This window comes from Solanum lycopersicum, chromosome 3, assembly GCF_036512215.1.
Source record: "Solanum lycopersicum chromosome 3, SLM_r2.1".
Classification (NCBI taxonomy): Eukaryota; Viridiplantae; Streptophyta; class Magnoliopsida; order Solanales; family Solanaceae; genus Solanum; species Solanum lycopersicum.
The window spans coordinates 35,961,203-35,977,667 of record NC_090802.1 but is presented as its reverse complement, the minus strand read 5'-3'; the positions used below and the strand labels follow the sequence as shown (position 1 = coordinate 35,977,667).

The window sequence follows — 16,465 nt, the reverse complement described above, 5'->3', positions numbered from 1 at the left end:
GATAGAACGAAACACATTTTACTGAAGTTATTCTTCACACAGAAGAATGGTAATATTGATGTACAAAAAATTCATTCAAGTGCTAATTCAATAGATTTATTTACTAAATCTTTACCAACCTCAACTCTTAAGAAGATGATACACAAGATTGAAATGTGAAGACTTAACCATTTAAATCAAGGTCTTCATCGGGAGTAGAATACGCAATGCTCTCTTTTTTTCTTATTCTATATTTTTTTTCCATTGGATTTTCCTAGCAAGATCACTAATGAGGTAGCAACCAATACATAATAAGAATGCCTATATATTTTTGTTCTTCAACTTTTCGTTTACATAAACATCCAAGGGGAGTGTTGTCAAAATGGTGGATGCTCATGTGAAATGGAACCCACCCTTTGTAGTCAAGAATCAAAAAATAATTTCTTACCTTTTGAACTTTGGCTATAAATAACCACTTCATAGAGAAAATGATATACAATACAATACACTTTCTGCTAGTGTTTAGTTTAAGTACGTTATTTATATTGAAATTTGAGATGATTTCGTAAAGAATTAAAGATGTTGAAAATTTGAGATTTGTTTGTCTTTTTCATGTATTCATAGTGTTCTAAAAGAAAAAGAAGTAAAAAATGTATATTTGATCCACAAACTCCAATTGAAAAGTGTTAAACTTTGTTTGAGGTGTAAACAACGGTTTGACAAAATTAGAGTTAAAAAATGGCATTGATGAGCCTTTTCTTTAATAATGGTATAGATGAGACAAACTTTCAACTAATGACATAATGAACCTTTTTAAAAAAAGTTTGATGACATATTTGAATCTTTTCCCTTTATTTTATAGCAATATACACTTTTTCTATGACAAAGCGATCTACACAAGAGGATTGTATTGTTTGTTAATATTTACTTGAATTTGACATATTTATTAAGAAAATAATTATTAACATATTTATTTTATCTATTTATAAATTAATATTGAGAGAATGACCTGAAAGACCCCTATACTTGGCTCCGTTTGTCAGTTGAACCCTCATGCTCATCACTTTGTCAAGTAGACCCTTAAACATATAAGAATACAATACTTAAGCCCTTTTCTCCTCTGGTTGGTGTGCTTGTAATGAATGAAATTGCATGTGGAATTCCACATCATTTAGTGTCACACGCAAAATTAAGTGCTACAAAAATAAAAAATAAATCAAACAGATCAATTTTTTTATTTCTAAAACTTTTCAAATAGTCATCTTCTTCATATTTGGTCACAAATTGAGCACTATATTCATACTCATTAGATCAAATTCTTCTTGATTTAACTTGTAAATTCAACTACAAGTTCACCAACACAAATTCAATGAACCCCAACAAAATTTTCATTAATTTTACATATTCACAAGACCTATTTATTATGTTTTATTCTTTTCAAGCTTATCAATGGTGTTTTAAAATTTTCAACAGTCACAATCATCCTTCACATTATCCACATCTCCTTGTTGAAACCATCTAATAAAAGAATGATACTAATATTTTTTAAACCTAAAAACCGAAAATTTTAGAAGAAGTTGAGGCTACTCATTTGTATAAAAATAAAAGAAGAAGAAGAAAGAAGAGGCAGAGAAGAGTGAATGTGGGGCTGGAGAAAGAAGAAAGTTGAGGCATGTGGTGAGGGGTAGTGAGAGAGGACTAGTGGAGAATAAGAAAGGGTGGATGAGTGGGTGAAGAAGATGAATCTTATATTTTAATTTTGTTAAATTGCTTTTATAAAAAAGTAAAATGTTATTTTAACTCGCTCACTACACAATTTTAGGCCTACGACCACGCCAGTAAAGTGTAGCCTAAACTAACAAAAAGTGTGACTTTTGATAAAAGGCTACACTTTTGGACTTTAGGCAACACTTTTTAGAGGGGAGCCTAAAGAAACGTAGCCTTTGAAATTAGGCAACACTTTTTAAATTTTGTCATCATAGCTACACTTATAAAGCGTGCCCAAGGAGGTATAAGGGCACGCTTTGTAGTGATTCATTAGCAATACCTTTTTTCTATTATACTACACTGAAAAGCGTTCTCTTTGCTTGGATATTGATCACACTTAAAAAGTGTTTCCTTTTATATCTCATGTAGAACAACACTTATAAAGTGTAAATTTTCTTAAAAGTCCTATAACAACACTTCTGAAGTGTGGCAATGTTGTGTAGAATTTTGTAGCTACAATTTTTTATTTTTAAGCTTAATAATTTTTATTTGCATATATTCAATAGTCACATAATTAAATATACAAAGGAACCTAAAACACAAAATTAACTAATAATTATATCAAAGTTATGTATTTTAAATAAACTTTGAGAAATATGTCGTGTACAACCAATACTTAAGAAAGTGATTGCTTAAAGATCTCTACTATCAATAAATTCGACAAAACCAAATGCATCCGAACATATATGACAATAGTACAAAAACTCTTCATCGTTCACTACAATAGACCGAGTTTAATTCTGGCTACAATTCAAATGCAATTGCTGGCATTTTTCTGCACATTCAAAATGAAATTACAAGTTAGTGAAATAAATGTAAAAGTACATAATTGGAGAGTATTCATTGTAAGACAACCAATATACATATATATATATATATATACATACATACATATATATATATATATAACATTTATCGGCACATGAATTCTGATTTCCACATGTATTGTAAACAAGAAGGACACTTGTTACATTATGTAATATTAAGCAAAGAGATGCGGAACTTGAAAAAAGAAAAGAGTTTGAGGCTAATAGGAAGAACAAAAACAAAAGGGAACAAGTCAAACAAGATTCCAGAAACCTTGCAAATGCAATACACAGATAGAGAGGTTGGAAACACCAGTTCACAATACCAGCAACATCAAAACATAGAAATAACATAGCATGGACAGACCCAAAAACAAGGAAGCACCAAGCCAGCTGATGAAGAATGGCAGACTCAGAAGAGGAAAGCTTACAGACCAGTTCAACATATCATGGACATACCAAAACTCCTAAGGAAACATTGCAGCTGCAGCAGCAGCACTCATCACACAAGCATACAATATATGGATCTCCATCCATGACATTGCATTTTGAAGCCTGTTAATATGTCCTCAATGACCTAACCATATATCTAGCCAATCTGCATTTTCAAAGTAGTTAGATTGAACAATCACTACATTTTGAACACGATTTGAAAGCGAGGAATTTTAAGAGATGAATCAGAATTAGTATCTCTTTTCCCCATTCTGTTTCATCTTCATAGCAACAACTTATTATATAAATGAACTACTTTTAGTAGAGAAGTTGTACAAGCAATTTTAAGAGTCCTACCATTTTCTAGCAGTGTTGATACAAAACAAACATGAGATTGTCCGAATTTAGTTTCTAACTTGTGGTTAGAAATAACAGCTCGATTTTCACCTTCTATAGTCACATTGACATAAAACAATTGAACTGGCCAGTGAGGAACTTCAATTAAATGGTACTAGCATAGTATGTAGAAGGATGTCTGAATCAGTTTACCTTGTGTGACCTCTTGAGAGACCATTAATTCCAGGGAGTCTTCGTCAATTAAAAAAGGCTTGACCTCAGATTGAAGGCTTCGTGGCTTTGAAGAATATAACCAAGAAACTCTTAATAAAATCTATAATACCATTAAAGTAGTCTCAAAATTTCATGTCGTGCTTTCGCTTTCATGGAAAAGAATATATGCTCGAGAACTGTCTATTGCTTGTACATGTTTTGCTGCTGCAAATAACAAGAAAGACTTCCATGTAGCAGCTATTGCAATAAATGATTCGATAGGCTCAATAATAGTTATCTTCTGTTGATATTTTTCCTGAAAATTGTTGGCTAAGGAAAAGGGTAAATAATCAAATGAGATTATTGAGAACACAAACCAAAACTTCAATTTCAGCAAATTGTTTGACTTCTGAATATCCATTCTAAACCAGAATTAAAGAGGAAAAGTGCATCATTCTTAAGAGAGACGTCTCCAAAGTTTTACCAAAGTGGCGTGAGTAAAGATGACATCAATCAAGTTAAAATTGAAGATATCACCTTGAATAACTTTGGCATGTTAGCCAATGCAACTGACAGATTCCACTAAGTTAGCAAGCTCGACAAGGAGGCTTTGGTCCAGTCTACAAAGTAATGTAATTTTACACATCTCTACAGTGTTCCTGAAAGTGCAAAAATATGAAATAAATTAGATTGATTATCAGCAGAGAAGATCTGATGGATAGGAAATTGCAACAAAAAGGCTTTTACAGTCTTCTAGTCAGGCGCTACAGGAACTTATGAATAAGTAGTTGTGATTTCAAGACTAAAACATTGTAATCTTGTTAGAATCCTTGGTTGGTGCAAAGATTGTGAGAAGTGTATATATTTGAATGTGCAATGTTGATGTGAGCGCAAATTAGTCAGGCATAAGATTATAGATCCTTTCGAAGAATGTAACTGAAGAAATCAGCTCCACACTCGATGTCATCTATCTTTCTGTTTCCAGATTGAGTTATCAATACTTCTGCAATTTCTGTACGAGCAATCTCTCCCAATTTCTATCATCTGTAAACATTTCTTTCACTCTCAAATATTTTAATCGAAAATCTTTATCACGCACCTAAAAATGTGTTAAAAACTCAATATAACCCTAGAGGATCAAAAGAATTACAAAATAAAATGCATCAACATCTAACCTTCATTTACTGTTATTTGCATAATAGACTAAATAATTACGACGAAGAAACTGAACATGTTATTATAACATTTCAATTTATTTATTATCAAAGCTCCTACATAAACCGAATAAGATAAGTAAAACCCTACACATTATCCCTCATTGATCAAGAACTATATTTACTAGATGATAACTGATCCACAAAGTAATATGCTCACTAGTAAATGACAGTTCTTAAGCATACTTCCAATCAGATGAACTGAATATATATGCTAGTATAATGCATTATTGCAAAGGTTTATGCTCTCTATAGAAAGGTCTTCAAACTTTCCAACAACTTACATCGAATTTGATGATGGAATGAACATGAACTGCAGTGTAACAAGAGCACTACATCACTATTTTTCCTCTCCATTTGTCACTACTTATATCTAAAATCCTATGGACTATAACCTTAAAGTTGATGTGTTTAATGTCCGTTTTCTCAAAAATGCATACATGGTGAGGTGAGAATCTACATTACCAAAAACGAACAACAGAGAGAAGACTATTCCAAGCTTTCTCCGATTCCCTTGGAAAGTCCAAAAACATTGAGCATTCAAAATACATTTGTCTTAATTGTTGAAAAATGCAGTAACAAAATTAATAAATGTGCTTTCTAAGAATTTAACTTCAGAGAACAATAAAAATGAGTAGAAGGACATTTTTGCAATTACTTAATCTTCACAATACTAAAGTGAAAAAATGGGAAAGCAGGCAAAGCGAGTACATTTGGTCCACATCAATCAAAAATGGATCAGCCATATCTCCATCAACAATGGTTAAGCAACATCCGCATAAGAAGAGATCGACATAAGCATATAAACATCATGGTCGTTCCTGCAAAACCAGAGTGATAAGCACTATGCATTTAAAGAGAGCACCAACTACTATTTTGAGAAACATTCATATTATACTACGACCTCATCAGCCTATATATTAATATTCTTTGTTGTTGTTATCAACAAGAAAACTCATATTGTACTCAAACATATATGCCGAAATTGACAAACCAAAAACACTACTTTTTCATGGCGAAATGGATAAATTAAAATCTGTGGCTTATCATGAATAAATAGACAAATCGTAATCATTAATTCCATTTAAGGTACCCTTCAAATGCCTGATGAAATTTGCTGAAGAGTTGGCAGTACAATGAGAAACCCTTTAAAACAATTAAAATATTTATGGCAATACTCTTGATTTTTATGAAATTGGGGGGAAATAGATCTACAGGGAAAAATATTATTTTTTAGATAAAACAATTATTTGAATTAATAGAGCACATTTATTAAGTGTTGTTATAAGTGTTGAAAATATATCACACTTAAAAGTGTGATCATAGGAATAAATAAGTGTTGCCAATTTTTTTGTGATTTGCCAACGCTTATAACGTGTAGTCTATAATTACAATTACGAAGAGTATATTTTAGAAGTGTTGCCAAAAATTTTGGGGCCAAAAACTCTATACAAAAGTCACACATTAAAAGTGTTCTCTTAGATATTCTTGGCAACACTTTTTAAGTGTTGCCTTGAATTTGTGTGGGCTTAGACCATATTTGTTGTAGTGGCTTTGAAACGCGTATAATTACACATATTTTCAACTCACCAATATTAATGTCACATAAGTTTGGTCAATGGTCAGATGGGTTAAGAACATTGTGTTCTGATGAGTTTAAGGGTTTGATTGACAAAAAATGATGAGTAGAAGGGTCCAAGTGACAAATCGAGCCAAGTACAAAGGTCTCTCAGGTTATTCCGTCATTAATATTTAGTATTGAGTCTTAAAAAATAATATAAAAAATGATATTTAATGGTAAAAATAAAATATGAAAAAAATGATAATCTATGTCAAAAAGTGAATAGAGGGAGGAAGTAATTTGTTGCACTCCCTCTGTTCCTTTATGTGTATCATCGTTACTATGAATAGTTGATTCATAATACTTGTTATTTTATAAAATCAATGCATAAGCTTCGATATTCTTTCTATTTTACCCTTGTGAGTTATTAGTTTTGAAAATATACATTCGACCAACAGAGAAAACTAAGTAAATAATTCAAATTCATCGATCAAATTAAATAATCAAAATAAATTAATCATTATTCATTAATTGAAAAGTTGACTTAAATTTTTTAAATAAGGATAGAATAGTTAGCTTACTTAATTTCTTTTGGGAAACTTTCACATATAACCACTAAAAATAACTTAATTACACTCCATAGTTATAATTTGTTAATTAAGATTCGTAGCTTACATGTTATAGAGTGAAAAGTTGCGAGCGAGATTGAGAGAGGGATGAAAGAGACGAGCGAGATCAGGAGAGGAAGGCGAGATGACAATAATTTGTATAATTTACACCTCATTTATATAATTTGCGAGTACATTTGTATAATTCACGTGTTTTTGTATAATTGAGTGATATAAAGTTTAGAAATATACAAATATGATAAAACTCAAAAAAAAAAAAACAAGTTGATACAAACATAAACATATGAACTTTTAACAGTTGTATAAAATATACGGAAATAGGCCTAAAATACCCTCAAAGTATTGGAAATGGTACAAAACTACTCTCCATCCACCTATTGACTCCAAATGACCCTCTCATCCACCTATTGGCTCCAAAATACCCTTCTCATCCACCTTTAGGTTCAAAATTGACTACTTATTTAATGATTTTAAACTTAAACTATTTAGATATTTTTTTAAATACTTGACGTTCAACTATTGGTTATAGTTAAATTTTTCATATCATGTATAAACCAATCACTACCCACCCATTACTAATTAAACCCACCCAATTAATAAACCAATTCTAATATCAAAATCGCCCTGAATACTACTAAGGAACGACAAATCACATATTCTTGAAAATAACATCCAAAATTATTCGAGTCCGAATTGAAGGCTCAATGTAATTTAGGTTTAGCCTCTTATTTAAGAGGACACTTTCAATAGGATTCTCTTTCAAGCTTGAATTCAAAATTTATAATTAAAGGTAAATATGTAGTACATCCCGAATTAATCCGTGCACTTCTTTTAATATAGTTTTATAAATATATATGATTTATTTTAAATATTAAAACTATAATATATTTATTTTAAAAAAAAGTTATCTGTGAAGTAACATCACATAATGGTGATGAAGGAATAATTAAGATGAATGTAGCCAAACTTTTAAGTTTATCGATAATTATTATTTAGACACTTGAATTATAATATGTTTTGATTGAGGACTTGAATGTATGATAATGTAATTCTATAGATATTTTCGCCTCAAAATTTTATGAACACTCATTAAAAGTAGATTTACTATTGTTGCATTAGTAAAAGGACGAATTTATTAATTGGGGGCAGTTTAATTAGTAATGATGGGTAATGAATTGATTTAAAAATTATATTAAGTTAAGTTATAAAGTTGAGCGCCACATATTTTTAGAAAAGTATTTAAATTGTTTTAAATTTAAAACTATTAAATAAGTGGTCAATTTTGAACCAAAAAATTTATGACAAGGGTATTTTGGAGCCAATAGGTTGGTGAGAATGAGAATTTGGAGCCAATAGATGGATGGATGATAATTTTGTACCATATCTAATACTTGAAGGGTATTTTAGGCACTTTTTCCGTAAAATATATTATAAAAATTACATTCTTTGAATATATTATACAAAATTCGAAAATTACACATTTATACAAACTTTAAAAAATTATACACAATAAGATTGTTAGTGACAAAACTGAAAATCAAAAAAAAAATCATTGTCATATACAAATACGAATCAAATAAAGAATTTTTAATTGCAAAGTATATAAATTTAGCAAATTATACAAACGTGACTAATTATACAAAGTTAAAATCAACCCATGTAATTAATTATTAATATCAATTGCGAGTGATAATTATAATTACGATGATTAATTAAGTAGACTAAATTTATTTAACGGCCTAAATTTTTCTCATTTTTTAGTGCATGTGAAATAAAAACTATGACATATAGATGAGAACAGGAGGAGTAAAAAAAGAGTGTCAATTTTGGGGGGAAACTCAAAATTTTTCACGTTTTTCAATGTAAGGGTGACAAATACTCGAGTTTGAAATCGAATTGCCTCACCCGACTCTCTGAAAGTAATAGTCTTTTTCATCTTCCATGAATGGTGGTGATCTGCAACTCCTTTGAGGTAAGGTATGCATCTGACAGTGTCCCTCCCTCTTTTGGTGTTTTTGTTAATGCTCTTGAGGTATCTCTCCCACAACAATGTCTTTTTATGGGAAAACATCACATCCACTAGAGGCAAATTGGGGTTACTCTTTATAAATGGATCTAATCCCAAATAACATTCTAGGTCTTAGCTCTTCTCTATAACTCTTGCCTCTTTAACATTGATACATATTCTTCAACTGCATAGCACTTTTTCACCTTGGTTCTATGCGTGACAAGTGAACGAGCTGCGATGTCTACTAATGGGTCATAGAGTATCAACTTTTTTTTTTCTCTAAACCAGTGAACCAAACTCTTTACCTTTTTTTTTAAGAGGTATCAACATTAATATATACATGTATCAAATCAAAATTTGGTGTATCTATACAATGTGATTTTCCGACAAAGGGTAGCTCCGCCCCTGTGTGTGGTATCTTTATCTACCATATACCATTCTCTTGTTAGGCACTGTAATGCCATTTAACCTTACCTCCTTAACAAAAAAACAGATGTCCTAATCTTACCTCAACTTCACTCTTTGTAAGCTTGTAGTGCATATGTTAATCTTATGTCTATGCTAAACCGTAGCTTTGTTGAGTGTTTCTCCATTTTTCTATATTCAAGCTTGTGATGACACCCTCAGATGGTTTATCCACAACTAGTCTATATCTATAAATAGCATAAAATTGGACCTCATCTTAACTTTTTAATAAATATCTTATGTAATTGTACTTTATCAACATTTGAAGAGGCTGCTGCTGACACAACTGAAAAGTTGAAAGGGGCAATTTCTTTTGCTTTGTTAACTGGAAAAAGCTCAAAACAGTATGAAATTATGGCTATAGTGAGGAGGAAAATGTTCACTAGGACCTTCTTTAAAAGTATTATATTTTTCAATATTATGGTTTCTCTGTTATACTTCAAATATCAAATAACACAATAACACATCTGCTCTCTGAACTGTGCTGCATAGTCACCCATACACGGCTCTCAAACCCAACCTGTGGTGGATCCCGGGAGACAAAGTCAAAACGCATGGAGATGCTCTTCTCCTATTTTATGAATACTACAACTCTCTTTACTGAGCAAGACTATCTCCTTCAATGATGTATAAATTATTTAGGAATATTCAGCTCTTATTTCAGGGTCCTCATTATAAAAAAGGAATCAACAAATGATTTTGTTATTGAAATATATGTCTGTTCCTGTTGTTTTCACAGTCCCATTGCTCATACTGATTCGAAGTTTTGATGCTGTTTCACACTTTTGTGCCAACTGGTGTTGGGCCTGTTAACTCATGGGGGATTTTTTTCGGTCGTAACAAAAAAAGACTAATGTTTCTTAAGATAGAGGGGGGAGGGGGGTTAGATAGTGTTTGTATGTTGGTGAAGAAAATGAAATTATTTTAGACAAAGCGAGTGTGTTTGTGTGTGTGTGGGGGGGTGGGGGGTGGGTAGTTAGTGTTTGGATGTTGGTCAAGAAATGAAGTTATTATAGAAATAGTGTTTGCTAGTCTTTGATGGAAATTTTTGGGGAAGTGAGTTAAGTATGAATATCATTGTTCCAAGCCTTTGATCAAACTATTTAAAAAACTTGGGGAACTTTCAAATTCTCTAGTAGACAACAACATACCCAGTGAACCCACAAATAGCTTATGAAGAAGAGTAGAGTATGCAAACCAGACCTTAACCCTACTTTGTGGAGGTAGAGAGACTACGGATGAAGGAGCCTTGGCTAAGGTGCAACACATCGAAGTAGTTATAGAAAGGAAAACAACAGTGAAGAAAACATGTTGACTTGAGGAAAACAATGTTGACCATTCAAGAAAGGAACAACAACAACAAAATAGTGAAATAATCAGAACACACTAAACAATAGATGTTAATAAATATCAAAAGCAAGAAACTACATGAATAAGGTTAATACTACGATAGATACAGTGCTCCAGATCACTACCAAGCTTAATTTTGCTGAAAAGCAACTATTACCTTAATTCATAACCTCCAAACCCCTTATATCTAAGGTCATGTCCTCGGTAAGCTAAAGGTGTACCATGTCCTTTCTAATAACCTCTTTCCAATACTTCTTTGGCCTACCTCTCCTCGCACCCACTATATCCAACCTCTCATACCTTCTCATTGGGGCATTTGTGCATCTCTTCTTTAGATGCCCAAACCATCTCAATCTTGTGTTACTCACCTTTTCCATCATGGAGGACACTCCCTCGACTAAATATCTTCATTGCAAATTTAAAGATTGAAATAATCTTGTATTTCCATCTTTTAGTTTTGCTTCTATTTTATTGATAAAGTTGTCTTGCATAGGAATCAGGTAATATCTTTTGATCATTATATTTTTGGTTGCTTGCTCATGTTATGTGGTTGTATTTTGAGAGAAAAGTTACTCCTTAACCGTGTTAAAGGATTTTTATTTTTTTGAGAAAGGGCTTGTATTATAAACAAAAGAATACATAAGGAGTATTCTAGTAATACTTACATCCAAAAGTTGCAAAAGAAAGTGAACTCCTATGGAGGTCATAAGAACTCTAAAATACTAGGAATATCCTCTGCATCTTGAGGATATTCATGTTTACTCCAAAAAAAGAAAAGAACCAGACAATTCAGCTTCAAATTCTGCATAGAACAACTCTTGTTTGTAATTCTTCATAAAAGATTAGATGCAACTTATTTATCCCCAACAACAACAACATACCCAGTGTAATTCTACAAGTGGGATTTGGGAATGGTAGGATGTGTACATACCTTACTCCTACCTTTGTGGGCTAGAAAGACTATTTACGGTAGATTCTCGGCTCAAAAAAGTGTAGTCAAAGCAGGCATGAAAGGAAAATAACATCACAATGACAAGATACACAAAGCAAATGAAGCAACATATAGCAGTGAAAAATCAAGAATAAGATACTAAGAGAATATTAACTAATATTACCAAATAAGGAGAAGAGGAGATAGACCCTTGCCTCTCCCACATAAAAGGTTGACAACACTTTAATACCTATCCCCTTCTACCGTAATCCTACATCCACACCTTCCTAGCTAGGGTCACGTTCTAAGTAAGCTAAAAATGTGTCGTGTCATTTCTAATCAACTCCAATAGTTCTTCTTTGTTCTACCTCTATCTCTCCTAAAACATGCTATAGCCAACTTCATTCACCTCCTAACTAGTGCATCCTCACCCTTCCTTTTTTACATGCCTAAACCATTTCGATCTCACTTCCCTCTTGTGTCTGTCACAGAGGCCTTTCTCACATTGTCTCGTATAATTTTGTTTCCAATTTTATCTCTCCTAATATGCCCTCACATCCATTTGAGCATCATTATTTTGCTGTCATCATCTCTAGAATATTACATTATGTGGGTTTAACCACCATCCTGTAGAACTTACCTTTAAACCTTGACAACATTCTTATTACGCAGTACCCAGGATCCGGGCCTCCATTTCAACCATCTTGCTCCAATACAATATGCGACATTATGGTCAATCTATATGTTTCGTTAGATAATAGAGCCAAGTTACTTGAAAGTTTCTTTCTTGGGAATGACTCGTGTATTGATCTTGACTTCCATCTCCACTTCATGCCTCACGTCACTGAACTTGTACTCTAGATTCACATCTTAGTTCATCCATTATGCAAATTTTAAATTTTCTTGTAGGTGTTCTGATCTCTGGTTGTGTTGTCTATTTATAGAACCTTTATGTCTTCTATCTTTGCGTTAGAACTTTCTCTGGGATAACATAAATGTTAGGTGGACTGACAATCAAATATATGATCTTGAAGCATTCCAAAAGCCTTCATGGATACCGAGCATGGCACATCTAATCTACCTTGGACATGGGTGATTGAAACATTGGCAACTTCCAAAGAGATAGACACATCTTTACTCATTGGTATGTATGAAATTACAGTTACTTTGTGACAAAAACTGTTGTATCAGCTGTAATGATGGTTGTTTGACTATTATGGTTCATGCATAACAGATTTGGTTAAGCAGATTCCAGAAATTTCTGATGAAATGGGAAGAAATGCAAGGGAGCTCGTCTCCTTGAGAGTTTTAGAGACCTTGTCTGTCCAGGAAATCTCACATGCAAATAATGATGCTTCAGTTCCTGGTGATAAAATTGAATTGAATCAATCAGTGCACTGTGAAGATGTCCTTCACCACTTATTGTTTGAGGTAAGTACATTAGTTTAACTTATCGAAAATTGATTTTATGGTTCAGTAACTCAGTTTATTAAATGATTTTTTTCTGTGATTTTAATTTGCTTAGAAAAGACAATCTATGCTTGAGAGTTTTGAATAATGCTGTTTTTACATGCTTAAATCGGCATCATGTGTACATTTGACCAGGTCTCATCAGATCAAAACATGGATGGGCCAGAGCTGTCAAAATTGGATGTTCAGTCATATATTACCAAAAAAAGATCTTGCTTGCCGAAATGTGCTTTGCAACAAGTGAGCTAATCTTATTTTATATGTGAAATTTAGTAAGTTCTCACATTTGTAATTTACCTGTCTGATTGTCTGGGGTTTTCTGTGTTTCCAAATGACAATCAGATTAAGGATACAGTAGATGCTACCAATCCTCTTGCTACATCCTTGGAAACAAATAACGGATCGGAGGTTGGCAGTAACTCCAGAGATGGAGATTGTTTAAATGCTGTTGATTCTAATGGCATTAACCAGAGATGTGAAGTAGGCGGTGATGCTGAACATGTTTTATCAAGTGGGAATGCAACTACTTGTCTGGAGGCCAACACTAATGGCGTGCAAGAAAATCAATCTAGGACTCTCGTTCCTTATAAGAGGACGATTGATGCCTTTACTGCTCATGAAGGTGAACATAGTGAAACTGAACCCTTATCAGAGAACAGTTCTGGTTCTTGCATAAGGTCCCCCAGAAGGTTTAAGCAGGAAGTCATTAGTCCCAGGTGTGATGCAGTTCATGATTTTGAATCAATTCAAAGAGATGGTGTTTCAACAGAGTTGTCTGCACAAATTCCCCATGCTATTGTCCAAAAAGGGAACCTGGAAAATGGAGCTCTTGTTGGGGGATTGGATGGTAGTTGTGAGGGTGCTGCATCAAAAATGGTTAGACAGAACATCGATGCCAGTAACAATGATGATCTGTTGCCTGAAATAATGATTTCAGAGGAAAAGATCCAAAATGTTGTAAGTAGCAGCAAAGCTTGCGATGAATTGAGAACATCAAGTGGTTCGTCGCCGCAGGTAATTCATCAGGATTCTTGCATTTGTGGAGCTAAAGATCATCGGAAGTGCATTCAGGGAAATTTATTCAAAGGTGTTTCTGGAGGAGCCAAAAAGAATATTGTGGGAAGTGATGAACCTGAATTCTCTAGTGACAGTGATGGATATCAGAATGAAATGACTGGACTTTCTGCAATGAGAAATGATTTTCTTAGCTCTCAGTGCGCTCAAGGTCAAGATCCCTTGACAACTGAAAATGGTAGAGTGCTCAATCTTTGTGTGAAATGTAATGAGGCTGGGCAACTGTTGATTTGCAGTTCGAACACCTGCCCGTTAGTGGTTCATCAGAGCTGCTTGGGTTCTGTTCCCAGCTACGATAATGAAGGAAACTTTTACTGTCCCTTTTGTGCATATTCTCGAGCAATTTCTGAGTGCCTAGAATTTAAAAACATGTCTTTGCTTGCAAGGAAAGATTTGGCCTCATTTGTTGGGCGACGATCAAAGAAATCCTCACGTAACTCATGTAGAACAAAGAACCTGTCTAGAGAGGATGAAGAACTGTGCCATGATAAAAATAGTAAGGATGTTTTGAATGATGTCATAGAAGCCAGGAGTGCTCTAGTCTGTACAAATTCTTTGAATGGTAAAATTACGGAGATGCCTTCACCTCAACCAGAGGCTTCTGTGACTCATGAACCCGTGGCAGCTGGACCAAGATCCAAGATATCACCAACTAGATTGCATAAATCAAAGCAGAAACTATCCAGGGAGGAAGAAAAATTGTGTCACAACGAGTACAGCAAGAAGAAATCCTTGAACCAGGTCCAAGAACCAGGAAATGCTCCAGTCAGTATAAGTTCTCCTAATGCTGAATTTACACAGATAGGTTCACCTCAACCAGACGCCTCTGCACCTCCTGAACTTGTGAACGGACAGAGTGGTTTTGAAGAACAATGTTCTGAAGATGAAGACACAATTGCTTCCCGTTATTGTGTGCGATTTAGGAATTCAGACAAGAACTAGCAAGTCTTTTACTTAAAAGTGCTCAATTATGCAAATTCATGTGTTTAGCATGTGTATTCTTCCAAAATAGTCACCATTTTTCTTCCGCTTCAGAAATCCATCTGCTGCTACTGCAGGTGTGTAGATATCTCAAGTTTTGGATAGATGGAAGAAGTTTTTGGAGTTCGGAAGTTTGATGTTTTCCAGATGTTGGATCAACTCCACCCTAGTTGGTTAGGGGCTCGGTCTCAGATGGTTCCCTTTTATGATATTATTAGCTAGGCTGGTCCTCCTCCAAGCTTGGGGTCTTAATCTTATGGGTGCTCAAATCGGCCCATTTGTTATTTCTATGTTAGTATCCGAGGCTAACTAAGAATGGCACGTTGTTCTGTTAAGTTTTTGTCCTTGGGTGGGTATCGAAGGGCTTAGATAGTGTACTTGTGCCCCTTTACCAGCTTTTCTGGTTTGCTACTATCCAACAATGGTATGTTTTGTTCTTGTAATTTTTAGATTCATGTGGGTGTATGAAGGTTTAAATAGTTAAGCATGCTCATCTTAAGGTATATTGGATTGTTAGCCATTGAGGCCAGCCAAGTGGATATTGTTGGTAAATTTTCACCCTGATTGGAAATAGAAAGGCGTAAATTGGTTTACCTACAAAATAGTATTCCCTCTGTCTCATTCTATATGAGATATGAAAAACTTTTAAAATTTGTGGTTTAGAGTTAATAAAAATTTCATTTTATTAAAGATATAATAAATATTTTAAAGTTAAATTATTACTTAATATAAAATTGTATCATTTGCCAGTCTTATAAAGTTGAAATTGAGGGAGTAATGTTTTAGTAAGTACAACTTGGATGGTGATTTAAGATAAAAAAAAGAAAAAAAAAGAGAGTACCCCTTTGAATCCACTAATACAGTCAGTATGTGTCAATCAAGACTTGTTAGTATTTGTTGAGAAAATTATAGCTCGATACCTTTGTGCCATCTAGTTTATTTTATTATTACTAATATACATCCCTATAATGTATAAGACATATACAATATACATACCTATGTATGCACAATATATACAACTGAGTACATTCAGTATATATTTGTCCATATTTGATAAACTAGATGGCTGAGTGATACATACCGGTAACAACCCCTGTTTTGTTCTCAAATGATTCAAGAAAAAGAAGAGCAAAATTTCATTTTTACCCCTATTAATTAACTTTAACTTTTAGTCATTTGGTTATTGTTTAGAGTTAAACATGTAGTAGTTATGTTTGATTTAGTTATGTATGTATTAGTTATGTAACGC

General features: G+C 33.3%; 1 protein-coding gene and 1 long non-coding RNA gene across 3 annotated transcripts; one reads left to right on the top strand and one right to left on the bottom strand.

The window, feature by feature from the left end:
- Positions 1-2,302: 2,302 nt before the first annotated feature.
- On the bottom strand, positions 2,303-5,959 carry LOC104646306 (uncharacterized). Its single transcript, XR_002027328.3, has 6 exons — positions 5,841-5,959; positions 5,459-5,568; positions 4,071-4,192; positions 3,534-3,863; positions 3,012-3,150; positions 2,303-2,521 (listed from the first exon to the last, which is right to left on the bottom strand). It is a non-coding gene; the product is annotated as an uncharacterized lncRNA (long non-coding RNA).
- Positions 5,960-8,696: 2,737 nt separating this feature from the next.
- LOC104646307 (uncharacterized) lies at positions 8,697-15,719 on the top strand. 2 transcript variants are annotated; one of them, XM_010319618.4, is made up of 5 exons: positions 8,697-8,909; positions 12,726-12,835; positions 12,926-13,122; positions 13,297-13,401; positions 13,504-15,719. In XM_010319618.4, exons 2-5 carry the CDS (start codon positions 12,742-12,744, stop codon positions 15,175-15,177), a joined length of 2,070 nt encoding a protein of 689 aa, XP_010317920.1. In that variant the 5' UTR covers positions 8,697-8,909; positions 12,726-12,741; the 3' UTR covers positions 15,178-15,719. The 2 variants fall into 2 exon arrangements, with proteins under 2 accessions (XP_010317920.1, XP_010317919.1); XM_010319617.4 differs by having other exon boundaries at positions 8,756-8,914.
- Positions 15,720-16,465: the final 746 nt, after the last annotated feature.